The sequence below is a fragment of the Oryzias melastigma genome, linkage group LG22 (assembly GCF_002922805.2).
Source record: "Oryzias melastigma strain HK-1 linkage group LG22, ASM292280v2, whole genome shotgun sequence".
NCBI classification, from domain to species: Eukaryota; Metazoa; Chordata; class Actinopteri; order Beloniformes; family Adrianichthyidae; genus Oryzias; species Oryzias melastigma.
In genome coordinates, this window is record NC_050533.1 from 857,927 (window position 1) to 880,031 (window position 22,105).

At 45.1% G+C, this 22,105-nt stretch overlaps 1 protein-coding gene across 4 annotated transcripts; it reads left to right on the forward strand.

Annotated features, from left to right (window-relative positions):
* Nucleotides 1-3,120: 3,120 nt before the first annotated feature.
* On the forward strand, nucleotides 3,121-19,091 carry hivep2b (HIVEP zinc finger 2b). Of its 4 annotated transcripts, XR_004947046.1 has the most exons (8): nucleotides 3,466-3,774; nucleotides 7,538-11,372; nucleotides 11,645-11,805; nucleotides 13,122-13,297; nucleotides 13,382-13,480; nucleotides 13,560-14,338; nucleotides 16,170-17,094; nucleotides 17,199-19,091. XR_004947046.1 is itself a non-coding variant. In XM_024274892.2 (7 exons), the coding sequence occupies exons 2-7, from the start codon at nucleotides 7,638-7,640 to the stop codon at nucleotides 16,530-16,532; spliced, it is 5,313 nt and encodes a 1,770-aa protein (XP_024130660.1). In that variant the 5' UTR covers nucleotides 3,121-3,356; nucleotides 7,538-7,637; the 3' UTR covers nucleotides 16,533-19,091. The 4 variants fall into 4 exon arrangements, 3 of the variants coding, with proteins under 3 accessions (XP_024130660.1, XP_024130655.1, XP_024130669.1); XM_024274892.2 differs by lacking the exon at nucleotides 3,466-3,774 and adding an exon at nucleotides 3,121-3,356 and having other exon boundaries at nucleotides 16,170-19,091; XM_024274887.2 differs by having other exon boundaries at nucleotides 16,170-19,091.
* The last annotated feature ends 3,014 nt before the right edge of the window (nucleotides 19,092-22,105 follow it).

The following is a 22,105-nucleotide window of genomic DNA, read 5'->3' on the forward strand; positions in this document are numbered from 1 at the left end:
GGTTAACAAGTGCGCCGAACGGTAGCGGCCTCCGCTCCGCGTCGCTTCCACGTGCGGTGTGAACCAGGCTAACACACACACCCAGGTGGGACACAATCGCGCTCTGGGAGTCTTGTGATGCTGTAGCGATGGGCGGAGCTAATACAGGCAGATATACGGTATCCACATCCATCTTTGGAAAATTTGGGATGTCATTTGTTTCTGTGTAAGAAACACAGACACGCCGCCAACTCTAGGATGACGTCATGAAATGGTGGAGCGGTAGGCGGAGCCTCAGAGATTGAGTTGTTGTACCTCCAGGTAGGAAAAAATCAAAAACAACAAATATTTCATAAACAATGTGTTCTTTAGTGTAATATATGATCATAAATATGGATATAGTTCACTCTGAAAGACTTGGTGTGCTCTTTAATTACCATGATCTAGGATTTCATTAGAAATTCTCCTCTGAGTTGTGGGAGAGACTGTTGGTGTGGAACAAGCCCACCCCCCTTTCCCATCATCCATCTGTTTGCACTCTCTCCCACTAGCTTACAGCCCCTCACACACCCAACCTAGCATTAGCGGTACAACAAAAATGGCAGCAATATCATTTCTATCCATCCGTACAGTTTAGATCCAGATTCCAGCTCTCAGATGAAGGAAACAAAGACGTTCATGGATCTACTTGTTCAATTGATCTTTTTTCAACAACATTGTTTCATCTGCTTCTCATTCACAAAGATTTCAATTAAAAAAATCCCCAGAAACCCAATTTTAATCTGAATTTTCTGTATGTTTGTCCTTCCTCATCAGAAAATGCTAAAAACTAGGACTGGGAGTCAATTACAATTTCCAGAAATGATTTGATTTGATTCACAAAAACCAGAATCGATTCGATTCCGATTTTGTAAAATTCTTTAACTCAATTTAATTTTGAGTTTACACATTTATACATATTTGTTCAGAAATACATCAATAATCGACTATATGTTTAAAATATATTGATATTAATCTGATCACATCCTGTAAATGTATCAGTGAAATATGAGATTGTTAATATCATCCAGAGTTACATGGATTCTCTAAAGGAGAAGTTCTAACTAAAATGTTCAGAGCATTAACATTATAAACATTGTTCTGCTTCTCCTGGAGGACGTTTCAGTTTGGCCACTAGGGGGTGATCATCTATAGCATTACAGGTTATTGCAGAGGAAGAGAGAATGAACAAAAATAACTGTTTTAGATCACAAATTGTTACTTTAAGTAAATATTTCTAAAACAGAGTTTGTAAAATTCATATAAAGATGTTCAGTAAGTGATATATGTTTATGTCGACCGAACGTTAGCATTAGCCGTCCTATGGGAAATTCCATGAAACGTTAGCATCAAGCTAGCGGACTTTAGCTTTTTATGTGCCAAATCAATCTATATTTTTATGAATTGATTATTTATCTGTTAAGCTTAAATCGATTCAAATTGATTAATCGATTTTGTTAACTCATTTCTATGGCCTCTTTTTACAGTATAAATAATATAAATGTTACGTGAGAGTTTACGTGTCCACGCATCCCTTTATGACCGGCGCTGATGCGTTCGTGGTCAGCAGAACTCCTGCTGAGGGTCTCTGGGGCAGAAAGGTCCGTCCTGACACTAAAGTCTGTTTTCACAGTGGTCAGAGGACAGATCAGATGAAATCCTGTTTGCTGGTGTTTCCGGCTCAAACTGAAGCCCTAAACCAGGAGTCTGCAACCTGCAGCTCCAGAATGGAATCTGGTTTCTTTCCATGGTGACTCTCTGGCTGAAGAAAAATGAAATAATAGTGATTTTTTTAAAGCGAGGTTTACTTAATTAAAAAAGTTAGGTTTACTTAATTATTTTATGTGAACGGTTAACATCATTCACACCACAGTGAATTTCCTGCTCCTTTCTGTACATTTTTCAGCACATAAAACTCAATCACACTTTCAGAGATTTCAGCACCAAAACGTTCAGCTCGTTCAGGACGTTACTGCTCGTAATTTTGTATTCATAAACTTTATAGTTTTTGAAATATTGACCAAAATATGCAAATGAATAAACGTCTTCAAATTTCAACATTTTAAGTAGATTAGCAACAAGCTTTTAAATGTTTTTAGATGTTTTCATCTTTTAGAGTCATTTTCAAACAATTTGGAGCTTACCTAATATTTTAGCAAAATGCTAACATTTTTGGCTAATATGTTCTGTACTGTGATTTTCATGCTAATTTTGAGTTTAACATCCATTCTAGCAACATGCAACATGCTAACGTTTTTGGCTAATTCATTATTTACTGGGGTTTTTAGGCTAATTTAGAGCTTAGCTTCTATTTTAGCAACAGGCTAATGTTTTTTTGACTAATTTAGTTTACTGAGGAATTTTAGGCCATTTTTGAGTTCAGCTAGCAATTAAAACACGAGCTAGCTTTTTTTGGGGCTAATTTGGCCTCTACTAAGTTTTTTCATGCAAGAGTTTAGCTAATATTTTAGCAACATGCTAACACTTTTGGCTAATTCATTATTTACTGGGGCTTTTGAGGTTAATTTAGAGTTTAGCTTCTATTTTAGCGACAGGCTAACGTTTTTGACTAAGTTTATTGAGAAGTTTTAGGCTATTTTGGAGTTCGGCTAGCAATTAAAAAACGAGCTAGCTTTTTTGGCTAAATTGGCATCTACTACGTTTAAAGGCAAAAACGCAAAAAAAAGACATTTTGAGAGACGCTAGTTGTTTTTATATTTTTTTGTGTGACAAAAATATACATAATTTATAATTATTAAAAAAAAAGAAGGTCATTAACGCAACTCCAAATTTCTTGAAGGCTAAAGTAAATCTATGCGGCTCCCTCCAGGTTTAGATCGGTAGAGAACAAGACCAAACGGCTCTTTAAAGTTAAAGGTTGCCGACCTCTTTCCCTAAACAAACAGCAGGTTTTCCAAACGTCTCCACTTCCTCCACAGAGGAAGTGTACGTTGTGGCTTTACTGCATTGAGGTTCCCAGCTGCACGCCATCCCAGCATTTCTCAGCTTTTTTCCATTTTTCTGGTTAATGACACCCTCATCACGACTCCTCTCCATTCACAAAGCAGATCCTGTGGTGACGCGCAGACCTGGCTGTGAGGCGGCGGTGGGAGTCTGACTTGTGCGGCAGCGGCAGCCTCCCAGCCCCACGCTGCCTTTCATTCAGCTCCTCTCAGCATACATGCTGGAGAGGCTGCAGGAAGTGTACATTCAGAGCGTGTGATTAGGCTCTTTCACAGACGCTTTTGGCCTTTTCCTCTCGGCTCTGCCCACTCTGACATGTTCTGGAGAACAGGAGCTGCCAGATGCTCGGCAGCCTCCACAGCAGATGTTTTCAGGTAAGAGGACCAGCCTGAATGACAGCAGCGGCTCGGTGACGTTTGACTCGGTGGATCACGACAGCCACCGGCCCCCCCGGCTCGTGTGGAGAGCGAGGCAGCTTCAAACACACAGAGACAGAGGGGGAAGGAAAGCGTCCTGAAACGTGGGCTGTTGTGTAATCCCTCCCAGGGCCCCTTTGCTATTTTTGTGCCTGGGTCCGCACGTCACGGTTGGGTATTTTCTCTGGTGACTCGCTCGCATCAATAGATCTTCAAATGCACACCCAGTCGGCTGGGAGCCGCGAGGCGGATGGGACTCGCTCCTTCCTTTTCTGATTGTTGTTGTTTGTCAGCCATGAGGAGAACGGAGCGACGGAGTCATGAGGAACGTCCCATGTGACCGTGGAAATGGGACGGGGGGCTGCTCCAATGTCAGGTTTGTATGAGGATCATTGGTGTGTGGATGTCAGCTGCGGGGAGGCTGTGGGCTTCACGCCGGACTGTTGGCTCATTGTTCGGCAGAGCTCCGCTCGGCCAGTCATCTGATGATATTTATGGATTGCTCGTCAGCGGCGGACCTCCTGCCCGCTCCCTTTAATGGCCAACTTGACTACATCTCATGATGTAATGCAGCAGCTCACTGATGCTGTGTGGAGCAGGCGCTGGCGGGCTCATTGTCTTCTCGGGGATGAATGTGCTGAAACACACCTACTGCCACCCACCTGCCTCCTGTTGTCGCGCGTCATTGCTGCTGTGTCATAAACCGGAGCGTGCACGGGGCGAAGGCTTGTTGCCGGGAGCGACAGGATTTAAAAACGGACTGCTCGTACTTGGGAGGTATGCCATGTTTCTCAGGGACTTATCTCATCGTCACTCTGCAGAGGATGGAAACTAAGCAATGAGGTCACCTTGAAAGGGAGCTCCCTTCCAGGCCCGCGAATGTTGCTGCCCCCACCCTCAGAAAAGCAGAGTTTACCTCTGTAACCCCCCCGTTCCAGCGTGGATCGCTCCGTCCCCCCCGCAGCCATACATCATCATTCAGTGCGGCTGCCGTAGCCTGCCGTGGAAGACCCCCCTCAATCAATGTAGAAGGAAGTCTGAAAGGAAACACCGGAGAGTCACCTTGGACAGCATCCTCCAGCTGAGCAGAGAGGTGTGCTAACACAGACACAGAGGAGAGTCAGAGGATGACCCAATTAAAGGAAACTCGGAGGGTCTGAACCAGATCATCTTACATAACCTCGCTGGAGGACGCAGCTTTGATACTGAGAGGATGGAAGCCACCTGTCCTCAGATACCTGTCCGCCACAGCCTGAGGTGTGAGGATGATCCGTGATGCCAGAGGAGAGTCCGGAAGGGGAAGCTCTCAGATGAGCGGAGGACGACCGGATCCAAAGGAAACGGAGCGTTGATGCCCAATAGACGCAGACTGACCCTTGAGGCTGAGCGTGCATCGTGTGTGTGCACGTGACACAAATCTGTCTGTCCGCTTGATCAAAATCCCAACACCTGCACAGAAATCTGAACTGTTACAAAGATGAAGAAATCTTCATTTCAAAACTCACATCCTTCCAGAAGTTATCTTTCTCAGACGTGTTCTATTTTTTCATCTGTTGTCCCTTGACAGGTGGTGCGTTTGTCTTCCTAAAAGAAAGGAAATAAGTTAAGCTGAAGATCTGTGGAAAGATCCACATAAGATCACAAAAAATACCCTCAAGATAAAAGAAAACAAGCTGAGAAAGTCCCGCTCAAATTCAAGCAGACATGTTAACGAATGATTGATGCTAACGAGGTAAAGGGAAGCTTCCAGCAAACTTCACCTGCTCAAAAATGTGATTGGATTGCTAAACAATCTAAAGAAAAGATGAATTCTAGTGACTGAAGAAGACTGGACTTAAAAGTGGAATTTCTAAAAGGCTGAATGACACGTGAAAAGACGACGAGCTAACATGTCGTTTCATTTAACAATCTTACAAACCGTAAGCAGGTTTGTTATCAATCTAAAAAGAAAATACCATTCTAACTAGATTTATAGCATTACCTGCAATAATGCAAGTGTGAATGCTGTAAACTGAACGTTTCCACTGAAGATGCTTAAACTGAGAAATGCACTTAAGCTAATATGATAGCTGAAAATGCTGAAACTGAAAGCTTGCCAAAATATTAGCTAAATGCTAAATTAGCCAAATAATGGAAAAAAGTCAAATTTTGGCAAAACAGAGAGGATAGTGCTAAAATATTAGCTGATGTCCAAATTAGAGTAAAAAACTGGAAAAATGTCTAAATTAGCTAAAAACAAGTAGGTTGTTGCTAAATACACCCCCCCCCCCAAAAAAAGAAAAACAAACAGAAAAAAGACGTATTTCTCTAAACGTTTCAATGTTTGAACAATGTCTGTAGCTGAAAGTTTGCAGAAGTTCATAGGTTTCGAAGAGCATAACGTTTTTGAGGGACGTCAGCAATTTCTCCTCCATTTCCTACAGGGACTATTTTCCTCAATATTCAAAAACAATAAAGTTTATGAATCCCCAAAACACAAGCAGTAATGTTCTGAACGATCTGAACGTTTTGATACCAAGATTGATGAATTGCTCAAAGTGTTATTGAGTTTTTACGTGTCGAAAAACATTCAGAGAGAGGCAGGAGAATCGCTACACAACAAGCTGAAAATGGAGGCTTGTTAGCTTAAAGCTAACAAGGCTAAAAATAAAACCAAACGTCAACAAGTTAAAGGACTTTCTATCAAACTAAAACAATTCCAGACATGAAGTCACATGTCCCAGAGATACACTCCCATTTAAGGATCATAAAGTACATAGTTGTGTCTGAATTCCGTCATTTCTCCATTTTATCGTCCGAATCTATAACCCTAAAATTCAGAGCCATGAAAATTTCCCAGAAATCTCCGCCAAAAACTGAAGTGCATCAATACTTTGTAGATCGGCAAATGTAGACCTCAATGCAGTGAGTTTGGATGATTGAAACATGTATCCACATTTGTTTTTATAACTCCTTTAAGTTTTTGTCACCAGAACACAGTGGATTCATAAATAGTCTTCATAAAAACGTGTTTTTACTCTGGAAAACAGGTGACGTCACTGTTGACAAAGTATGTGTACGAGTAGCATCCAGGGCAGTGGTGGTCCCGCACCACGAGGGTTATGGGGAGTAGTGATTGTGTTCAGATCCAGCGTTGAGTGTTCTCAAACCAAAGAAGAGAATGCCAACGAGCTAAAATAACAGCAATCTGGCAGAGCTGCTGCTTTCTGGTTAACATTAAGGAGCCTATCAAGCTCCACTCCATTGTTGGGAGAAACATTCCTTTGTCTTTAGAATTCTTTTCTAAGTTCTGGCTGCAGACAGATGTTTAACTGAATGGATTATTGTGGTTTTAATGGATACGTTACAACACCTTTAGATTATTTACACTGAGAGCAGCTGCTTACTCAGTAATTACTCTTGAATCTGGATTGAATTACTTTGAGTGCAGTTAAACATAAAGGTATAAAACAGAATGCAGTTTGGATTTGATTCACAGCAGAAAAAACGAACCACATTTTCTACTTAAACAGACAAATGTTTTGAACTTTTCTGATCATTAATGAAATCAGTTCTACTCTCCCTGAACTGAAACCATCATTACTTTAGCAAAGCTGAACACCATCCTGACTATGCACCGTGAAATCATGAAGTCACTGTAACCAATAGAAAAACAAGCCTTTCGCTCCGTCTGCTGGTGGACTGGATTAGCATAAATGCAGTAAAAACAGCCTCTGGATCGACTGAATACCAACATAAAGTTAATGTTTAAGGTGTTTTTCTTGTTTCCCATTGACTCTGTTTCACTCACACACAGTAAAAACCAATACATGTTTTGACCCAAGCCCGGTGCTGTTGTGTGTGTTAGGAGGGTTTCATGAACTTTGGGGTCTCTGCCAGAGCTGGCATGGGGTACCTGAGTAATAAGACTCAGTATTTTCCTTTCCTGCTGTGATGAGGCTCATTATGAGTTTTATTCTCTTCTTTTATTAGGGGACTTTTGGGAAACAGTTTTAAATAGCTCTTACTTTTAAGCTGCAGTTTCACTTTTGCCTCTTGATTTGTTTTTACAACCACATTGCAGATTTTATGAGCTTCTATTTTGTTTTATGGAATTCATTCTCAGGTTGTAACTCTTTTTACTGTCTTATTTCTTTCAGATGACCCTTCCCTGCACTTCACTACAATGCTAATATCACAAGAGTTATATAACAGATATCATCCTTGAAAATCGATCGCAAAGGAAGTAACATTGGATTCATGGAGTCACTTGAAACCACTGCAGGGCTGAAAAGCTCCACAGAGGGTCAAGACACAAATGTTGCTCAGAACAAATGCACATCGGAAGGCGAACAGACCAAGAGGAGACCATCGGTGGATTCTGAAGGTAAAGTCTGGCACCAACAACGTGGAGAAGCTCAAAGCGGAGTCACATGTGGTTCTAACAAAACGCCTGACTCAGGGAAATCTGCGCAACTACAAGATCAGCTGTCCCAAACCCAGTCCGCAAGTCATCAAGAATATGAGGTACAGTCCAATAAGCTGCTTTCTGCTGGGAGACAGAAGGCTGCAACACAGCCCCTAGGAAACGCATCTCACAGGAAGTCCCCCGAAGTCCAGCAGCAGAGTTCCCAACTGGGAATGGATCAGCACTTGGAGGCGACGTCTAGGGCCGAGCAGAAAGCACAAAAACCCGGGAAGTATGTCTGCGATTACTGTGGGCGGGCCTGTGCCAAACCCAGCGTGCTGAAGAAGCACATTCGCTCCCACACTGGAGAACGGCCCTACCCGTGCGTCCCATGTGGGTTCTCCTTCAAAACTAAGAGTAATCTGTACAAACACAGAAAGTCTCATGCTCACTCCCTCAAAGCTGGAACAGTGCCACTTTCAGAACTCGGTTCCTACAGCGTCAACACGGATCAGGGGTCTTTCGAAGGGGAAGGAGAGGTATTCTCTGATGCAGAGCAGAGCACGGATACGGACGAGGACACCCTTAATGACCCACTGCTGCTTCTGGACTCGCCAATGGAAGGATCAGATTACACAGCTGTAAAAGTCCTGAATCTTATTGCTCAGAAAAAGGGAGCCACGTCAATGTCCCCTCAGGAGGGCTTATCCCAACCCCACGAAATCAATGCACCTCCAATCACAGCTGAGGCTGGTCGTGCAATTCAGTCTTGCACTATCAAACAGAGGCTTGCACTTCGACTTTCTGAAAAAAGAAGCAGCGACTCTGAAAACAACCTGTCCCTCCCAAGCCAGTCAAGCAAAGGAAGCACAGACTCAGGGTACTTCTCGCGCTCTGAGAGCTCCGAACACCAGACCGGTCCTCCGAATGCCAACGCAAAGTCCTACCAAGAGATCATGTTTGGAAAGTGTTATCGGCCAAGCCCCAAACAGACATCGACTTTTGCAGCTTGTAATTCAGAGTCATGTAACGAGTACACTGAGAAGTTCTCAGAGAGAGGTGTGTCGCGAGTTTTCACCCAAGAAAAGGACACTGTTGAGTCAATCAAAATAAACACAAAGTCACTCATGAGAGACGAGGTAAAGGAGTTGCAGTTAGACCCAGAAATGGGGCCACTCATGAGAAGCAACTCGATGCCAACATCTTCGGCGGTTGGTCTGACAATGCCCCAAGCGCTCAGAGGCAGCCACTCATTTGACGAGAGAGCAAGCAACGGTGGCATGAGGAGACTTCGCCGGCAGGCGGCTTTTGAGACCCACGATGGCCACACAGACCCTGACAACCATGGAAAGATAGGCGAGACCGGCTTCTCACCTGTGGGGCTGGAAATGGAAAACTACTCCCTCGTGGTGACCAGTATGACCCAACAAAAACATGCAGTGGAACTGGCAACACGAAAGCGTCGCAAAGAAAAGAGGGAAGAAGAAGACTTGCCAGGTCAATATGAGGGCCATCAAGAGCAGTGTGAAGAAATGTTGGAGTCAAGCAAAGACTATGATTTAAAACAAGCTGCAATGGGAATTATTGCTCTGGGGAGAGGATATTCAGATAGGTGTGACATGGACTTTTCCATCACCCCAGAAATATCAGCTCGAAAAACCTTAGGGAATGTCATTTCTGTCATTCAGCACACTAACTCAATAAACAAGCCTCACGTTGAACAGTCAGAGTATTTTAAATATCATGCTCCGAGATCGGAGGGCATCACCTCGTTTCAGGTGATGGAGGCAAGTGACTCTTTTGAGATGGAAGGTGATGGCAGGTTAAGGCAGTCTGTCCAACTTGGGCCCAAACTGATACGACAGTCCAACATACAAGTACCAGAAATCCGGGTCACCGTTGAGCCTGATAGTCCAGAAAAAGCTCCAGAGGTCCAGGTGAAGGAACCAGAGAAGCACACAGACGAGTTTCAGTGGCCTCAAAGGAGTGAAACTTTAGCACAATTCCCTCCAGAAAAGCTCCCTCCAAAGAAGAAAAGGCTTCGTTTAGCAGAACTTGAGCACTCTTCGGGCGAGTCTAGTTTTGAGTCTGCCTGCACCAGTCTTTCCCGCAGCCCGAGCCAGGACAGCAATCTGTCTTACAGCTCCACTTTTTCCTTTGACAGGGAAGAGAGCTTAAAGTCAGCCTCCCCAGCCAGGCAAGACGAATTTGGCAAACCACTGGAGCTCCTAGCTGTGCCAGGCAGTGGGCACTCCCTGTCCGTGCTCAGTCAGCGGCAACAGCACGAAATGAGACGCTCTTCCTCTGAGCAAGCACCGTGCAACTTGCGCAAAGAGTTCCCGGAGGTACGGAGTGTATCATTTGACTATGGCAGCCTTTCCCCAACATCCAAAGTTAGACACACAGACATCAGCGAAGTCAATGAAACCAGGAGGCTGAACCTGGTCCGACAGGAGTCCCTGAGTATGGACACTGAGGTACCGCAGGCTCTCCCACAGTATCTAAGCAACACCTCCTCTTTGTTCCCAGCTGTTCTGCCGCAGGCTTTGCCAATGTTTTCCACCGCAAATGTGTTTCCCCAGCTCCCACATCCAAGCCTGCTGGTTCCTGTTAGAATCCAGACTCACGTGCCGTCCTTTGGCAGCATCACGTACACCTCAGTATCTCAGATTGTTGACAATCTTTACGACAGTGTTAGATCCGTTACCTCAATTCTTCAGAGTCAGAGTTCACAGTTCTGTGGAAGTCCTGATCCTCATCATGGACTTTCTCACCCCAAACCTCTTGCAGTTCAAACCTTTAATTCTGAAGCTCTTGATTTGTCATCAGCTAAGCTCAAGACCGGCTTCCCTCTGTCGCTGACGTCCAGAACAATCTCTACCACCAACGCTTCCAGCGGAGGGGCAAGCAAGCGCATGCTGTCTCCTGCCAGCAGTCTGGACATGGTCATTGAGGTCAAGCAGCAAAAACGGGTCAAAGAGGAAAGAATGTTTGGGCAGATCGTAGAGGAGCTGAGTGCGGTGGAGCTGGGAAAATGCCATTTAAGTGAGAAGAAGAGTTTAAAAATGCAGACTGCATCAACGGCTCACGCTCAGGGTGAGTCATGCAGGACTGCATTTGTCAACCTTTATCAAAAAGTCACGGATGCAGTCGACCAAGCTGTGGAGGCTCCTGAAACGAGCTCGCCTCCTCACGTCTTTCTATCAGTCAGTGAAGTGAAGGTGCAGATGGAGACGGGAGCACAGAAGGTTTCCAGTCCGGACATCCTGATCTCAGATACTAAGCATCCGAGGCTCCTATCTCACTTTCCAAGCCTTCGCACTACGACAGGTGTGAGCTGGTGTTATCTCAACTTCACTAAGCCGAGCTGCTCTCACGCCGACACTGCTCTTGCCTCGGTATATGCCACATGGTGCGCGAGTTCCCACAATCCCAACCCTCTGGAGCTAAGTACCAGTGCCGCTCTGGCTCTGCTGCAGTCCAGACAGAAGGGAGAAACGGTCATATACACCATGGCTGCCATGTGCCCGCCCGGGACGGGGAAGCTCGTTTCCTCCCTGCTCTTATGGAGGAAGAGCGCTGAACAGGTGAGGAAAGGATTCATCCATCTGTGTAAAAACCATCACATTGCATAATGTCACTAAATCTTTCAACCACCACGTTTGTCCGAGTCCAGATGAACTAAACCAGAGTCTTTCATCCAATCAGTTTTTCATTCCAGCAGCAGGATAATGTATGTTTACAAAACATGCTGTGTAATTCCATGTGTGATACATAATACTGGACGTGTCGCGTTACAACATCGATATGAAGGCCGCTCAAAAAGGGTGTTAACACTGTTTGTGTTCATCTGATTCAGCTGCAGAGGAAACCAGAGCCCAAAGAAGTGGACAACATCACCTTCGGGAAGAAAGCGAAAGACATCAGCTGCAGAGCCAAAACTGCCAAGGAGGAGTGGAAAGAGAGGGAGGCCTCCGCAAACCCGACAGCGCCAACACGGATTAAGATCTTTGAGGGAGGGTCAGTCAAGACGGGAGTCATCAGAACACTTGTCACTTGTGCTTGCTGGAAGTGCCACTGCTTTTGCTGCTGCTATTTTAAGATCTTATCGCCTGTGCTCTTTTTCACCCCCATTTAGTACTAAAAATACACAGGTCTATGCAGAGGAACCAGCCCACATGTCTTTATTTACTTCCAAAGAAGCAGACTTCTTTGTAATTGTCCAGTTTTTTATGTCTGTGACAGTTTATCTTTCAACATCAATAGAATTTTTCTCTTTGTTCAGATCAGCTATTTAACCAAGAGTCTTCCATTAATCACGTATGCATGCATTAGGATTTTCAGTGACTTTTACTAAGTTTATTATCCTCTTAAAAATGAGGTCACTTGAGAGCTGTCAAGCTAGGTCAGAACTAAAAATGAGAATAGAAAAAATAACCGCAGTCTGAGACCGGCAGGAACGTTTGTTTTTATACGACTGAATTCAGCTTTACAACCAGGAGACTGTCTGGCTTCCATGAAATTAGACTCGGATAAGCAGAAAAAGAGGTTATGACATCACAGGTGATAAATTACAGACTATCCAGAAGTGGCTTTTTTAGCTTTTCTGTTCCCTCATTTATTGCAGAGGAAACGTTTCATAACCTGCGATAGGTGAAATCTCCAAAGTAGGATTCTAGACGTTTGAAGGCTGCACACTTTCTACACTCTACTCAGACAGACATGAACATTGTCATAATTTTCTCTCCTGTTTAAACTCTCAAAGTTCAAACCTTCAAAGAAAAATCAGTCCAAGATTGTAGGGTGAAAACATAGATCTGAACAGGATATTTGACAACCTCAACTATTTTTTTACAGAAGATATTGCACAGAGGAGATTGACTGACAAGGTCAACAGCCAATCAGGAAGCAGAAAGCAGAGTATTGTTAAATTTAAAAAAGCATACAAAGTTGCAACAAAGAAAATCCCAGAAACAGTGAAAGATGAACCACGATATAACGAGGGACCAATGTATACTATATTTACGTCGGTATTTACCCAAGCCTTACATTGATGTGTTATCCATCCCATGACAAATGTTACTGAAGGTGGACAGGATTTTTTGTCTGCAAAGGACACCAGTGACAATCTTGTGACAGTCTTGAGGGGTCCAGATGACCCCACCCCCAACGTCAATATACCTAGAATAGCACAAAGGTTAATATGCCAACAGCTATTCTTTGTTTGAACACAATTCTTATTTGTCGCCATAAAACTACAAAGTTAAGTTCAGTTATAGTCATAGGTGAATAGTCACTGAAGGCTTTGTCACATCCAGATCTCATGTTTCTTCCAGGTATAAGTCCAATGAAGACTATGTGTACGTCAGGGGCCGAGGGCGGGGAAAATACATCTGTGAGGAGTGCGGGATCCGCTGCAAGAAGCCCAGCATGCTTAAGAAACACATTCGGACCCACACAGACGTGCGGCCGTACATCTGCAGGGTCTGTAACTTTGCTTTCAAGACTAAAGGTGAGTTCTCTGGAGTCCCAGTCGAACCTGCACCTGTTTGACCAAACAAAAATGTCTGATGAGGATTTCATCTGTGCCCCACAGGAAATCTGACAAAACATATGAAGTCAAAGGCCCACATGAAGAAATGTCTTGAACTTGGAGTGTCAACAACAATGGACGAGACTGAGATCCAGGAACACGGTGAGAGGCTGACGTCCACCAACTTCACACGTCTAACATGACAAAGAACTCAACAAAAATTGTTTGTTCCCCCTTAAAGTTGATGATATCCAACCAGACTCCAAGGCGGAGGTGGCAGCTACTACCAAACACCAGTTCTCCGATGCGGAAGACTCTGACATCATGGATGAAGAAGCCGACGAGATCGAAGAAGACGAAGATGAGGATGAGGACTACGAGGGAGATTCCACTCCAAAACTCCGATCAAGAAGCACGAGCCCTCAGCTGTGCGGAGCGACTTCTCTGTCAGTCGCATCTACGGCCGCCATCCACGGCTGCTCCCTCGCCTCTCTGCCAGGAGCTGATGCCGCACAACCCCCCCTCAGCAGCAGTACCGGGTCGGACCATCGACGGGTCCTGCCATTCGATAAGTCCATGGACGAAGACTCCCTGGCAGTGCTGTCTCCTGACCAAACCAACGCCCTCTTCGACCCTTACTCGTCATGTCTCCTGTCTCCTGGCTGGGAGTCTCCAATCAGAGAACCCTCCCCGTCTCGCTTACGTTATCCATCCCCGAGGCGAGAGTTCTCCGCTCGAGGTCGTTCTTACCCAAGATGGGACACGTCTCCGCTACGACCCAATTCGCCCAGTTTCAAATCAATTCAGCACCCCTCCCCGGTCTCAATGGAGCGATCCACTTCTCCGGGAACCGAGCTGAGCGGGAAGCGGGAATGCTCAGTGAGGGGCAGGCAGAGGGTGGTGCTGAGGGCGGTGTCCCCACGCCGAGGCTCTCACCAGCATAAAGGTGGTGGGGATAAAAGCAGACAGCAGGCGAAGCTGGAGATCAATCAACTACTGGGAGGCCTGGATGTGGAGATGGTTCGTATCAGTCTTTTATCGGGGTTTGAGTTGTTCACCAAGCAGCTTTTATGGGGAGCGTAACAGAATGTGACACAGTTTAGGTCCAAGCACCAATCCTACACGTAGTTTCCAAGTCTAAATACTCACTGTTTAAAGAATGATCTACAGATGAACAGATGTTCTCGGACGTTGTCGTGGATACAACTGTGGAGAGGCCAGTGCTTGAAATAGAAACACTTCAAGATAAACTTTACTAAATTAACTCTGGGCCGCAGCCCAGGTGGACACGTACAGCAGTGGTGTTTACCTGTTTCAGGTCGATAGTCCATTGGTAGGTTTGTGATTGTAGCTGCAGAGTTTAGATAGTGAAACTGCTTCTTATATTGGGATCTTTCGTAGCAGACAGAGAAAGAACTTCTTAAAGTTTTCTTTTTTTCCAATTAAATCAGGCGTCTGGATGTTTTGTCGGTATCAGACCCGGAACGAACCCCAGGACATGGCCGGTACCAGTACCATAAACCGGTACCCAAACCCTAGCCAAGTCTGCGTCGGAACCAGTACTGCGTCCGGTACCATACGGTACCAGTACGATCCAAATCCTGTATAGGACTTGGATTGGAACCAGACGAAGATTAGTAACGGTACCAATCCGTGTTTCGGCAACAGGTTAGGGTGCCAGTACCCAAACCCTAGCCTTAACCCCTACCAGTACCGGTTAATGGTACTAGACACAGATCAGTGCGGTATGGTACGGTACAGTTGCGGATCAGTTACAGTACCGGTACCAGACGCGGATTGCTACTGTTACCAGACACGGATCAAGAATGGTACAGGTACCACGTCTGGTACTGGGTTAAGGCTAGGGTTTTGGTCAAAAGTTGTCATTTCTAGGTGTTGTTTAAGATGGAAAAAACCTGGAAAAGTTTCCAAAGTTTACCGGGTTAGGTACTGGTACCCAAGCCTGATACCAGAACCCAAACCCGGTACTGGTCCAAGACCGGTACCAAACCGAGACCGGAACTGTAACCCAGTACCCTAAACTGGTACTCGAACCCAAGCCCAGTCAGTGTTTGGAACCAGTGCTACGTCCGGTACCAATTTTGATCTGGTACCAGTACTGATCCAAGACCGGTAGCGATCTGAGTCCGGTACCGTAACCCAGTACCCTAAACCGGTACCCAAACCCTAGCCCAATCAGCATCTGGAACCAGTACTGCACCAACACTGATCCTAGTCCAGTATCGATACTGATCCGTGTCTGGTACCGGGTTAAGGTTAGGGTTGGGGTACTGGTGCGGTATACGTACCGTTCGGTTTGCTGCCCGGAGGTTGAGGAGCTTCGATTTAAGTGGAACAGCAAACACGTCAAAAGATGAGCTGGAGAAACCCAAAACGCCAGAGTTTGACATGGATGGTCCTAAACCAAACGTCAACACGTGACGAGTATTGATGTGTAGAAACAGAACCATCTGGCACAAGTCGAAAGGCCAAGGCTCCATGATTCCAGAACCACCAACTGCACTTTATACAGAACTTCATGGTACTTTAGATTTCAGTTGGTGTCACCAGCATGCTAACGTTTGAAGGTTTCCTCACTAATTTCAACTGAATCTAAGCATCATTAAAACTTCCCTCCAGTTCTCTCATCCTGTAAAAAGGTCTGGAATCTTCCAGGTTTTTCCATCCTGAACAACAACTAGACAGAACTTTTGTCTCTTTCTGAACCTCAGCCAGCTCAAATCTTGTTCACATCAGCAGCAACAAAACAGCAGAATGAGCGAATCCTTAGAAAATAAACAGCAAAGAACTTTTTTTTGTTTTCTAAGAAGTTCTGCTGATGTTGTTCCAGGATCAGAGGAGCAGCGCCGCCTCCGCCCAGCACCAGAACATCCTCAGCCACCTCCCTCTTCACTCCCAGCAACCTGCCCACAGCTTGCTCCCGGTCGTTCCTGTGGGGGGGCTCCAGATGCCGCCCTCCCCGCCCTCCCCCAGCACCGACGCCATGGTCTCCCCTGAGCAGAGCCCGCCGAGCGTCGAGAGCCAGCGCTGCAGCAGCCGGGAGGGGTCCGTCCTCGGGCCGGAGGCAGGAGGGGAGGACGTCACGGAGAACCCCCCCGAGCTGGGGGTGAGGGACGGCAGGCAGGAGGAGGGCGTCCAAACCTGCTTGAAAGCCATCGCCTCGTTGAAGATCACCGCTGAAGAGCCTCATTAAATCAGCCGCCGTGTGGTCTCCGCTTATTTGGCGCTCATGCAGGCGTCCGGCGCCGTCTTCATCCCGTCAGAGGCAGCAGAGGAAGACTCCGCCTGGTGGTTCTGGTGAAGAACGAGCTCGTCAGGAGAGCGTGAAGCGGTGCAGAGCTGCAAGGTGAAGAATCATTTCTGGGCGCAGGTGCAATATGGAGAGATGTTCTGCTAGTCTGCCTTTGTCTGACATCGTATGCGTTCTCTTGCACATCAATGATATTTATGGAACTTGTACAAAAGTCATTAACATTTACTCCCTTAGATGCATACAGGCAGTGTATGTTGCTGTGTGTACTCTGAAAGTAGACTGTTGTTTGTGTAATCATATCAAGGTGTGATGCAGTAGTGCGGTAACTCAAGACTATTTATAAGGAGACGTGTGTATTATGAACCAGTCTGACCAAATCTCAAGTAGATGCTTTCTGTGTTGTTTGCTGATCAAGCGGCGACGGTCTGTGCCTTTTTCTTTGGTTCTGCGCCTTGTTTCCCTTCATCTGAAGATGTTTGCTTTACGCACTGCGCTGTCGGAGGTCGCTGTACGCAGATGCGACTGCGCTTTCAGCTTGTCGGTTTACGCAGATGCGACTGCGCTTTCGGCTTGTCGGTTTACGCAGATGCGCCTGCGCTGTCGGAGGTCGCTGTACGCAGATGCGACTGCGCTTTCGGCTTGTCGGTTTACGCAGATGCGACTGTGCTTTCGGCTTGTCGGTTTACGCAGATGCGACTGCGCTTTCGGCTTGTCGGTTAACGCAGATGCGACTGCGCTTTCGGCTCGTCGGTTTACGCAGATGCGACTGTGCTTTCGGCTCGTCGGTTTACGCAGATGCGACTGCGCTTTCGGCTCGTCGGTTTACGCAGATGCGACTGCGCTTTCGGCTTGTCGGTTTACGCAGATGCGACTGCGCCTTCAAAAGTAGTTTTTCGCAGCTGCCCTGTTGGAGTTCGCTTTACGCAGATGCGACTGCGCTTTCAGAGGTTGCTATACGCAGATGCGGCCGCCCTGTTGGAGGTCGTATTACGCTGACGTGACTGCGCTTTCAGAGGTCACTTTATGCAGATGAAGCTGCGCTTTGGGAGGTCACTTTACACTATTGCGTCTGCGCTTTCGAATGTTGCTTTTCGCTGATGCGTCTGCGCATTTGGAGGTCATTTAACGCAGATGCAACTGCGCTTTCGGAGGTCGCTTTACGCAGACGCGGCTGCGCCTTCAGAGGTCACGTCACGCAGACGCGGAGGCTGTTTCGGAGGAGTCACTCAAAGGAAGCGTTTTCTTTATTGTTCCGTCAGCTCTGCTGGAGACAGATGCAGCTTCTGTGAAACCTTCTTAAACTCATTTCTTTTGTTGCATTTTCTTAATGTTGTGGTTTTTATCCTGTTACAAATGCATGGATTTGCTATTGCACAAACATAGAGGAATAATTATGTAATTATGAATACTGTAAGATGTATTTATATATTAGAACGTAAGCACTTATTGATACTGGTAAACATTTGACTACTATTTATATGGTATATCTGTACTTATGCAGTGAGGCAGTTATGCAGTCAACCACTCCGGCTTTTGATCTTTGCTTTTATGGACAGTGTTTTTCTCCCTGCCGTATCCAGATGACCTGAGGCATTTTCATGAACTGTAAAGACGCACTTTCATCCTCTCATCCTTGGCGCTCGACTCGGTCAGACGAGGAGTTCGGCGCTCTCTGTGGTCGTGATACATTCCACTTGTTTTTCATCGTTCGAATCTCGGTGCACAAAAATCAGAGGGGCTATGATGATCCGTCACGTCTTCACGCTTCGCCATATCATTTCCTGCCAGTAATACTACAGTAACAGCATGAGTTTATTAACCGTTAGCGTGCTTACGCTCAACATGTAAGGAACTACTCACCAAATGCATTACTTCTTCTGTGTAAATATATACAAATATATGTGTATTTTTATGATTTAAACTATTTTTGCAGCATTGAATTCTGAAAACTTTTTATGTGGATGATTTGTATCTCTTTCAGAGGTAAAATGTCTGCAGCTGTAAAAGGCAAAGGTTTAATGACGGAATAGCACAGTGTTGGTCGTCTGAACTTTTTCAACAATGCATTGAAGTGGTTGAAGAGTGAATTCTAAACTAAAGGTACACTTTGTTCACTAGTGTTTACATTAAAGAGTTTAAAGCTGTTTTCATGGAGCTCTGCAGACGAACGACTCCTGCTGCAGACGGTGAAGGGAAGCCTCGACTTTATTTGCCCACACATCTGAAATGTACAGAAGGATTTTCTTTGCTTCCTTATGAGTGTATACATGTTCACCAAACTGCATTGTGCCTCTGGTGTCTGTGGAAGTCTGCTGTGAAAACACACCGAGGAACGATCAGTTTACCTCATTCCTGCGAGGGGATGAAACGTAGCCAACCTGTGGTTTAGAGATCTGCATCGACGGGGTTCGGGACGGAGTGCCTCTTTTATGCTACAAGGAATTTATTGTTTGGTGCTCTACTTTTACAGATTAAAATCTAAACTGTTTTAAAAGAATACTCCCTCAATCACCTCGTCTGTTATTTCATGACACTTTCATTTTTATTTGACTCTTCTCTTCAAGGTTTGGGGAATTGACAGAATTAAGTCAACATTTGACTCCAAAAATATGGATTTAAGAATTATAAACTGTAATTTTGAATAGTTAAATTATTACTTCAGTCTTTTTGTCACTAACATGATGCAGAACCGGAGAGTTTTGTGGGTCGGGCTGGAAGGAGAAGAAGAGCTGCAGAGCGGGAAAAGGAGAGATCTTTGGGAACAACAGGATGGATCAGGAAGGAGTCCAGCAGAGGATCATGACCCAGATGGAGATGTTTGGACACGTTAGAGGAAGAACAGGGATGATGATGACAGAAAGGATGCTGAGGATGGAGATACCAGGACAGAGGAGGTTCATGGATGAAGGATGAATCCAGAAAGTTGGATGACAGAAATGATTTGCTGTGGTTTGTAGAAAACTGATGGAAATACAGAAATGTGGAAAAAAGAATTTTCAGAACTTGGAAAAACATTCAAACTAAATTTCAGGAATAAATACTAAAATGTTTAAACGTGAATATTGTTTATACAGATATGAAAACATGGATCATTTTTCTAATTTCTTTCGATGTTTTCCCAATCAAAACACATTACGATTTGTACTAGGATGCACTTTTTCAAAATTAATAAATAAACGTACAGGTTCATTCAAATAATTTTTAGTTCAAAGACTTTAATGAAGAAGTTCCATAATTTCTGTCCGTTTAAACTCATAAGTAAAGTAAACATCTAAACCTTTCTGTTTACTTAACTTTGGTTTAACTACTATAGCTCACAGATATTAAAATCCTAAAACTATAGAGTCTAAGAAATGCATAAAGAGTTTTAACACTGGAAAATCTTGGAGTTGTTGGCCCTTAATTAACTAATGACCTCAAAAGGTTTCCTGAACTTTGAATGTCTGGACAGAAGCTGTAAAGTCATGGAGAAGGTTTTTGACGAGACGCGTTCATCCAAACTCCTCACCTGAAGGTCTTCACAGACCAGCCGGTGGTTCACAGAGAGCTGCATCCAAGCAGAAGCAAAGAGAGGATCTGCTGTGACCGTGAAATCCATCCAGTATTTGGGATCATCAGAGGGGCTGAACTGAAGCTGGAGTCAGAACATCGAATGTTCCTCTCCTCGTCTCAGACCGGCCTGAACCAGAACCAGGTGAGGCGTCAGAGTCTGCAGGATCCAGAGTGAAGTTTGTTGGTTTGGTGTCGGTCCACCGGGTTCTCTGGAGTCTACAGCAGGACGTGGTTCCATCCACACTGACAAACGGGCCAACAGCTGCTTCAGTGACCACGATGAAGATGACGAAGATGAAGATGACCATGATGAAGATGACCATGATGAAGATGACCATGATGAAGATGACTAAGATGAAGATGACCATGATGAAGATGACCATGATAAAGATGACTAAGATGAAGATGACCATGATGACGATGACCATGATGAAGATGACCATGATGAAGATGACTATGATGAAGATGACCATGATGAAGATGACCATGATGAAAATGACCATGATGAAGATGACCATGATGAAGATGACTAAGATGAAGATGACCATGATGAAGATGACCATAATGAAGATGACTAAGATGATGATGACCATGATGAAGATGACCACGATGAAGATGACTAAGATGAAGATGACTAAGATGAAGATGACCATGATGAAGATGACTAAGATGAAGATGACCATGATGAAGATGACCATGATGAAGATGATCATGACGATGATGACTAAGATGACTAAGATGACGATGACCATGATGAAGATGACCATGATGAAGATGACCATGATAAAGATGACCATGATGAAGATGACCATGATAAAGATGACCATGATGAAGATGACTAAGATGACGGTGACCATGATGAAGATGACCATGATAAAGATGACCATGATGAAGATGACCATGATGACGATGACCATAATGAAGATCCTCAGCCTGATTACCTACGGTCACAAACACAACCACCACCGTGGGACATGGAGGCTTCGGCAGTCTTCAAGACTTCAATATTTTATTTGAAATCTTTGACGTGGAACGCAGACAGCGACAGTCAGGTCTGCGGAATGTCCATATATCTCCTGGGCTACTGGACAGTTGGCGGCTGTTGTCTGGAGACGCATCGTCCAATCAGAGCTGCTGTTGGCCTGCGACCGCCCAGCTGTTGCCTGATTTCGTTATAGCATCATTTGGGTCGCTGTGCAGTTATGGATATGTGACCAGAACCTGATAAAAACACCTACGGACTGAGACTCCATGGGTCCTCAAACTCAGTTTACCATGGGGGGCCACTGAAGGCGGAGTCTGGGCGAGGCTGCGCCGTATGGGGTTCCACTTGTGCCAAAAATATGTTTTTGCGTCTACTGACTATAAAATTCCATCACACCACTGAACAAGTTTATTGAACATTTGTTCTTGTCTATGTACTACTAAGCAATATCTTCTGCGTGTCCTGTGAAACGACAGGAGCTAACGAGGTTAGCACCTGTTGCTAAGGACCTTTCTGACGACACTGTGAAACGACAGGAGCTAACGAGGCTAGCACCTGTTGCTAAGGACTTTTCTGACGACACTGTGAAACGACAGGAGCTAACGAGGCTAGCACCTGTTGTTAAGGACTTTGCTGACAACACTGTGAAACGACAGGAGCTAACGAGGCTAGCACCTGTTGCTAAGGACTTTGCTGACGACACTGTGAAACGACAGGAGCTAACGAGGCTAGCACCTGTTGCTAAGGACCTTTCTGACGACACTGTGAAACGAAAGGAGCTAACGAGGCTAGCACCTGTTGCTAAGGACCTTTCTGACGACCAGATCCAACGACAATAGCAAATGTAAAGTTTTAAGCATGAAGCTGAAACATCATAAAACATAGGCCTATACAAAGCTGTCATCACAGAAACGTGGACATGCAGGAGATATTTCTTAGTAGATACTTTCATAAAGCGGTGGCCACAAAATATCGA

What these genes read in the sequence shown, in the direction of transcription:
- hivep2b (XM_024274892.2), top strand. Translation starts at nt 7,638, where the DNA reads ATGGAGTCACTTGAAACCACTGCAGGGCTGAAAAGCTCCACAGAGGGT. An exon ending in GGAGGAAGAGCGCTGAACAG is followed by an intron (nt 11,373 to 11,644) that starts GTGAGGAAAGGA and finishes CATCTGATTCAG; the next exon opens with CTGCAGAGGAAACCAGAGCC. An exon ending in CTTTGCTTTCAAGACTAAAG is followed by an intron (nt 13,298 to 13,381) that starts GTGAGTTCTCTG and finishes TGTGCCCCACAG; the next exon opens with GAAATCTGACAAAACATATG.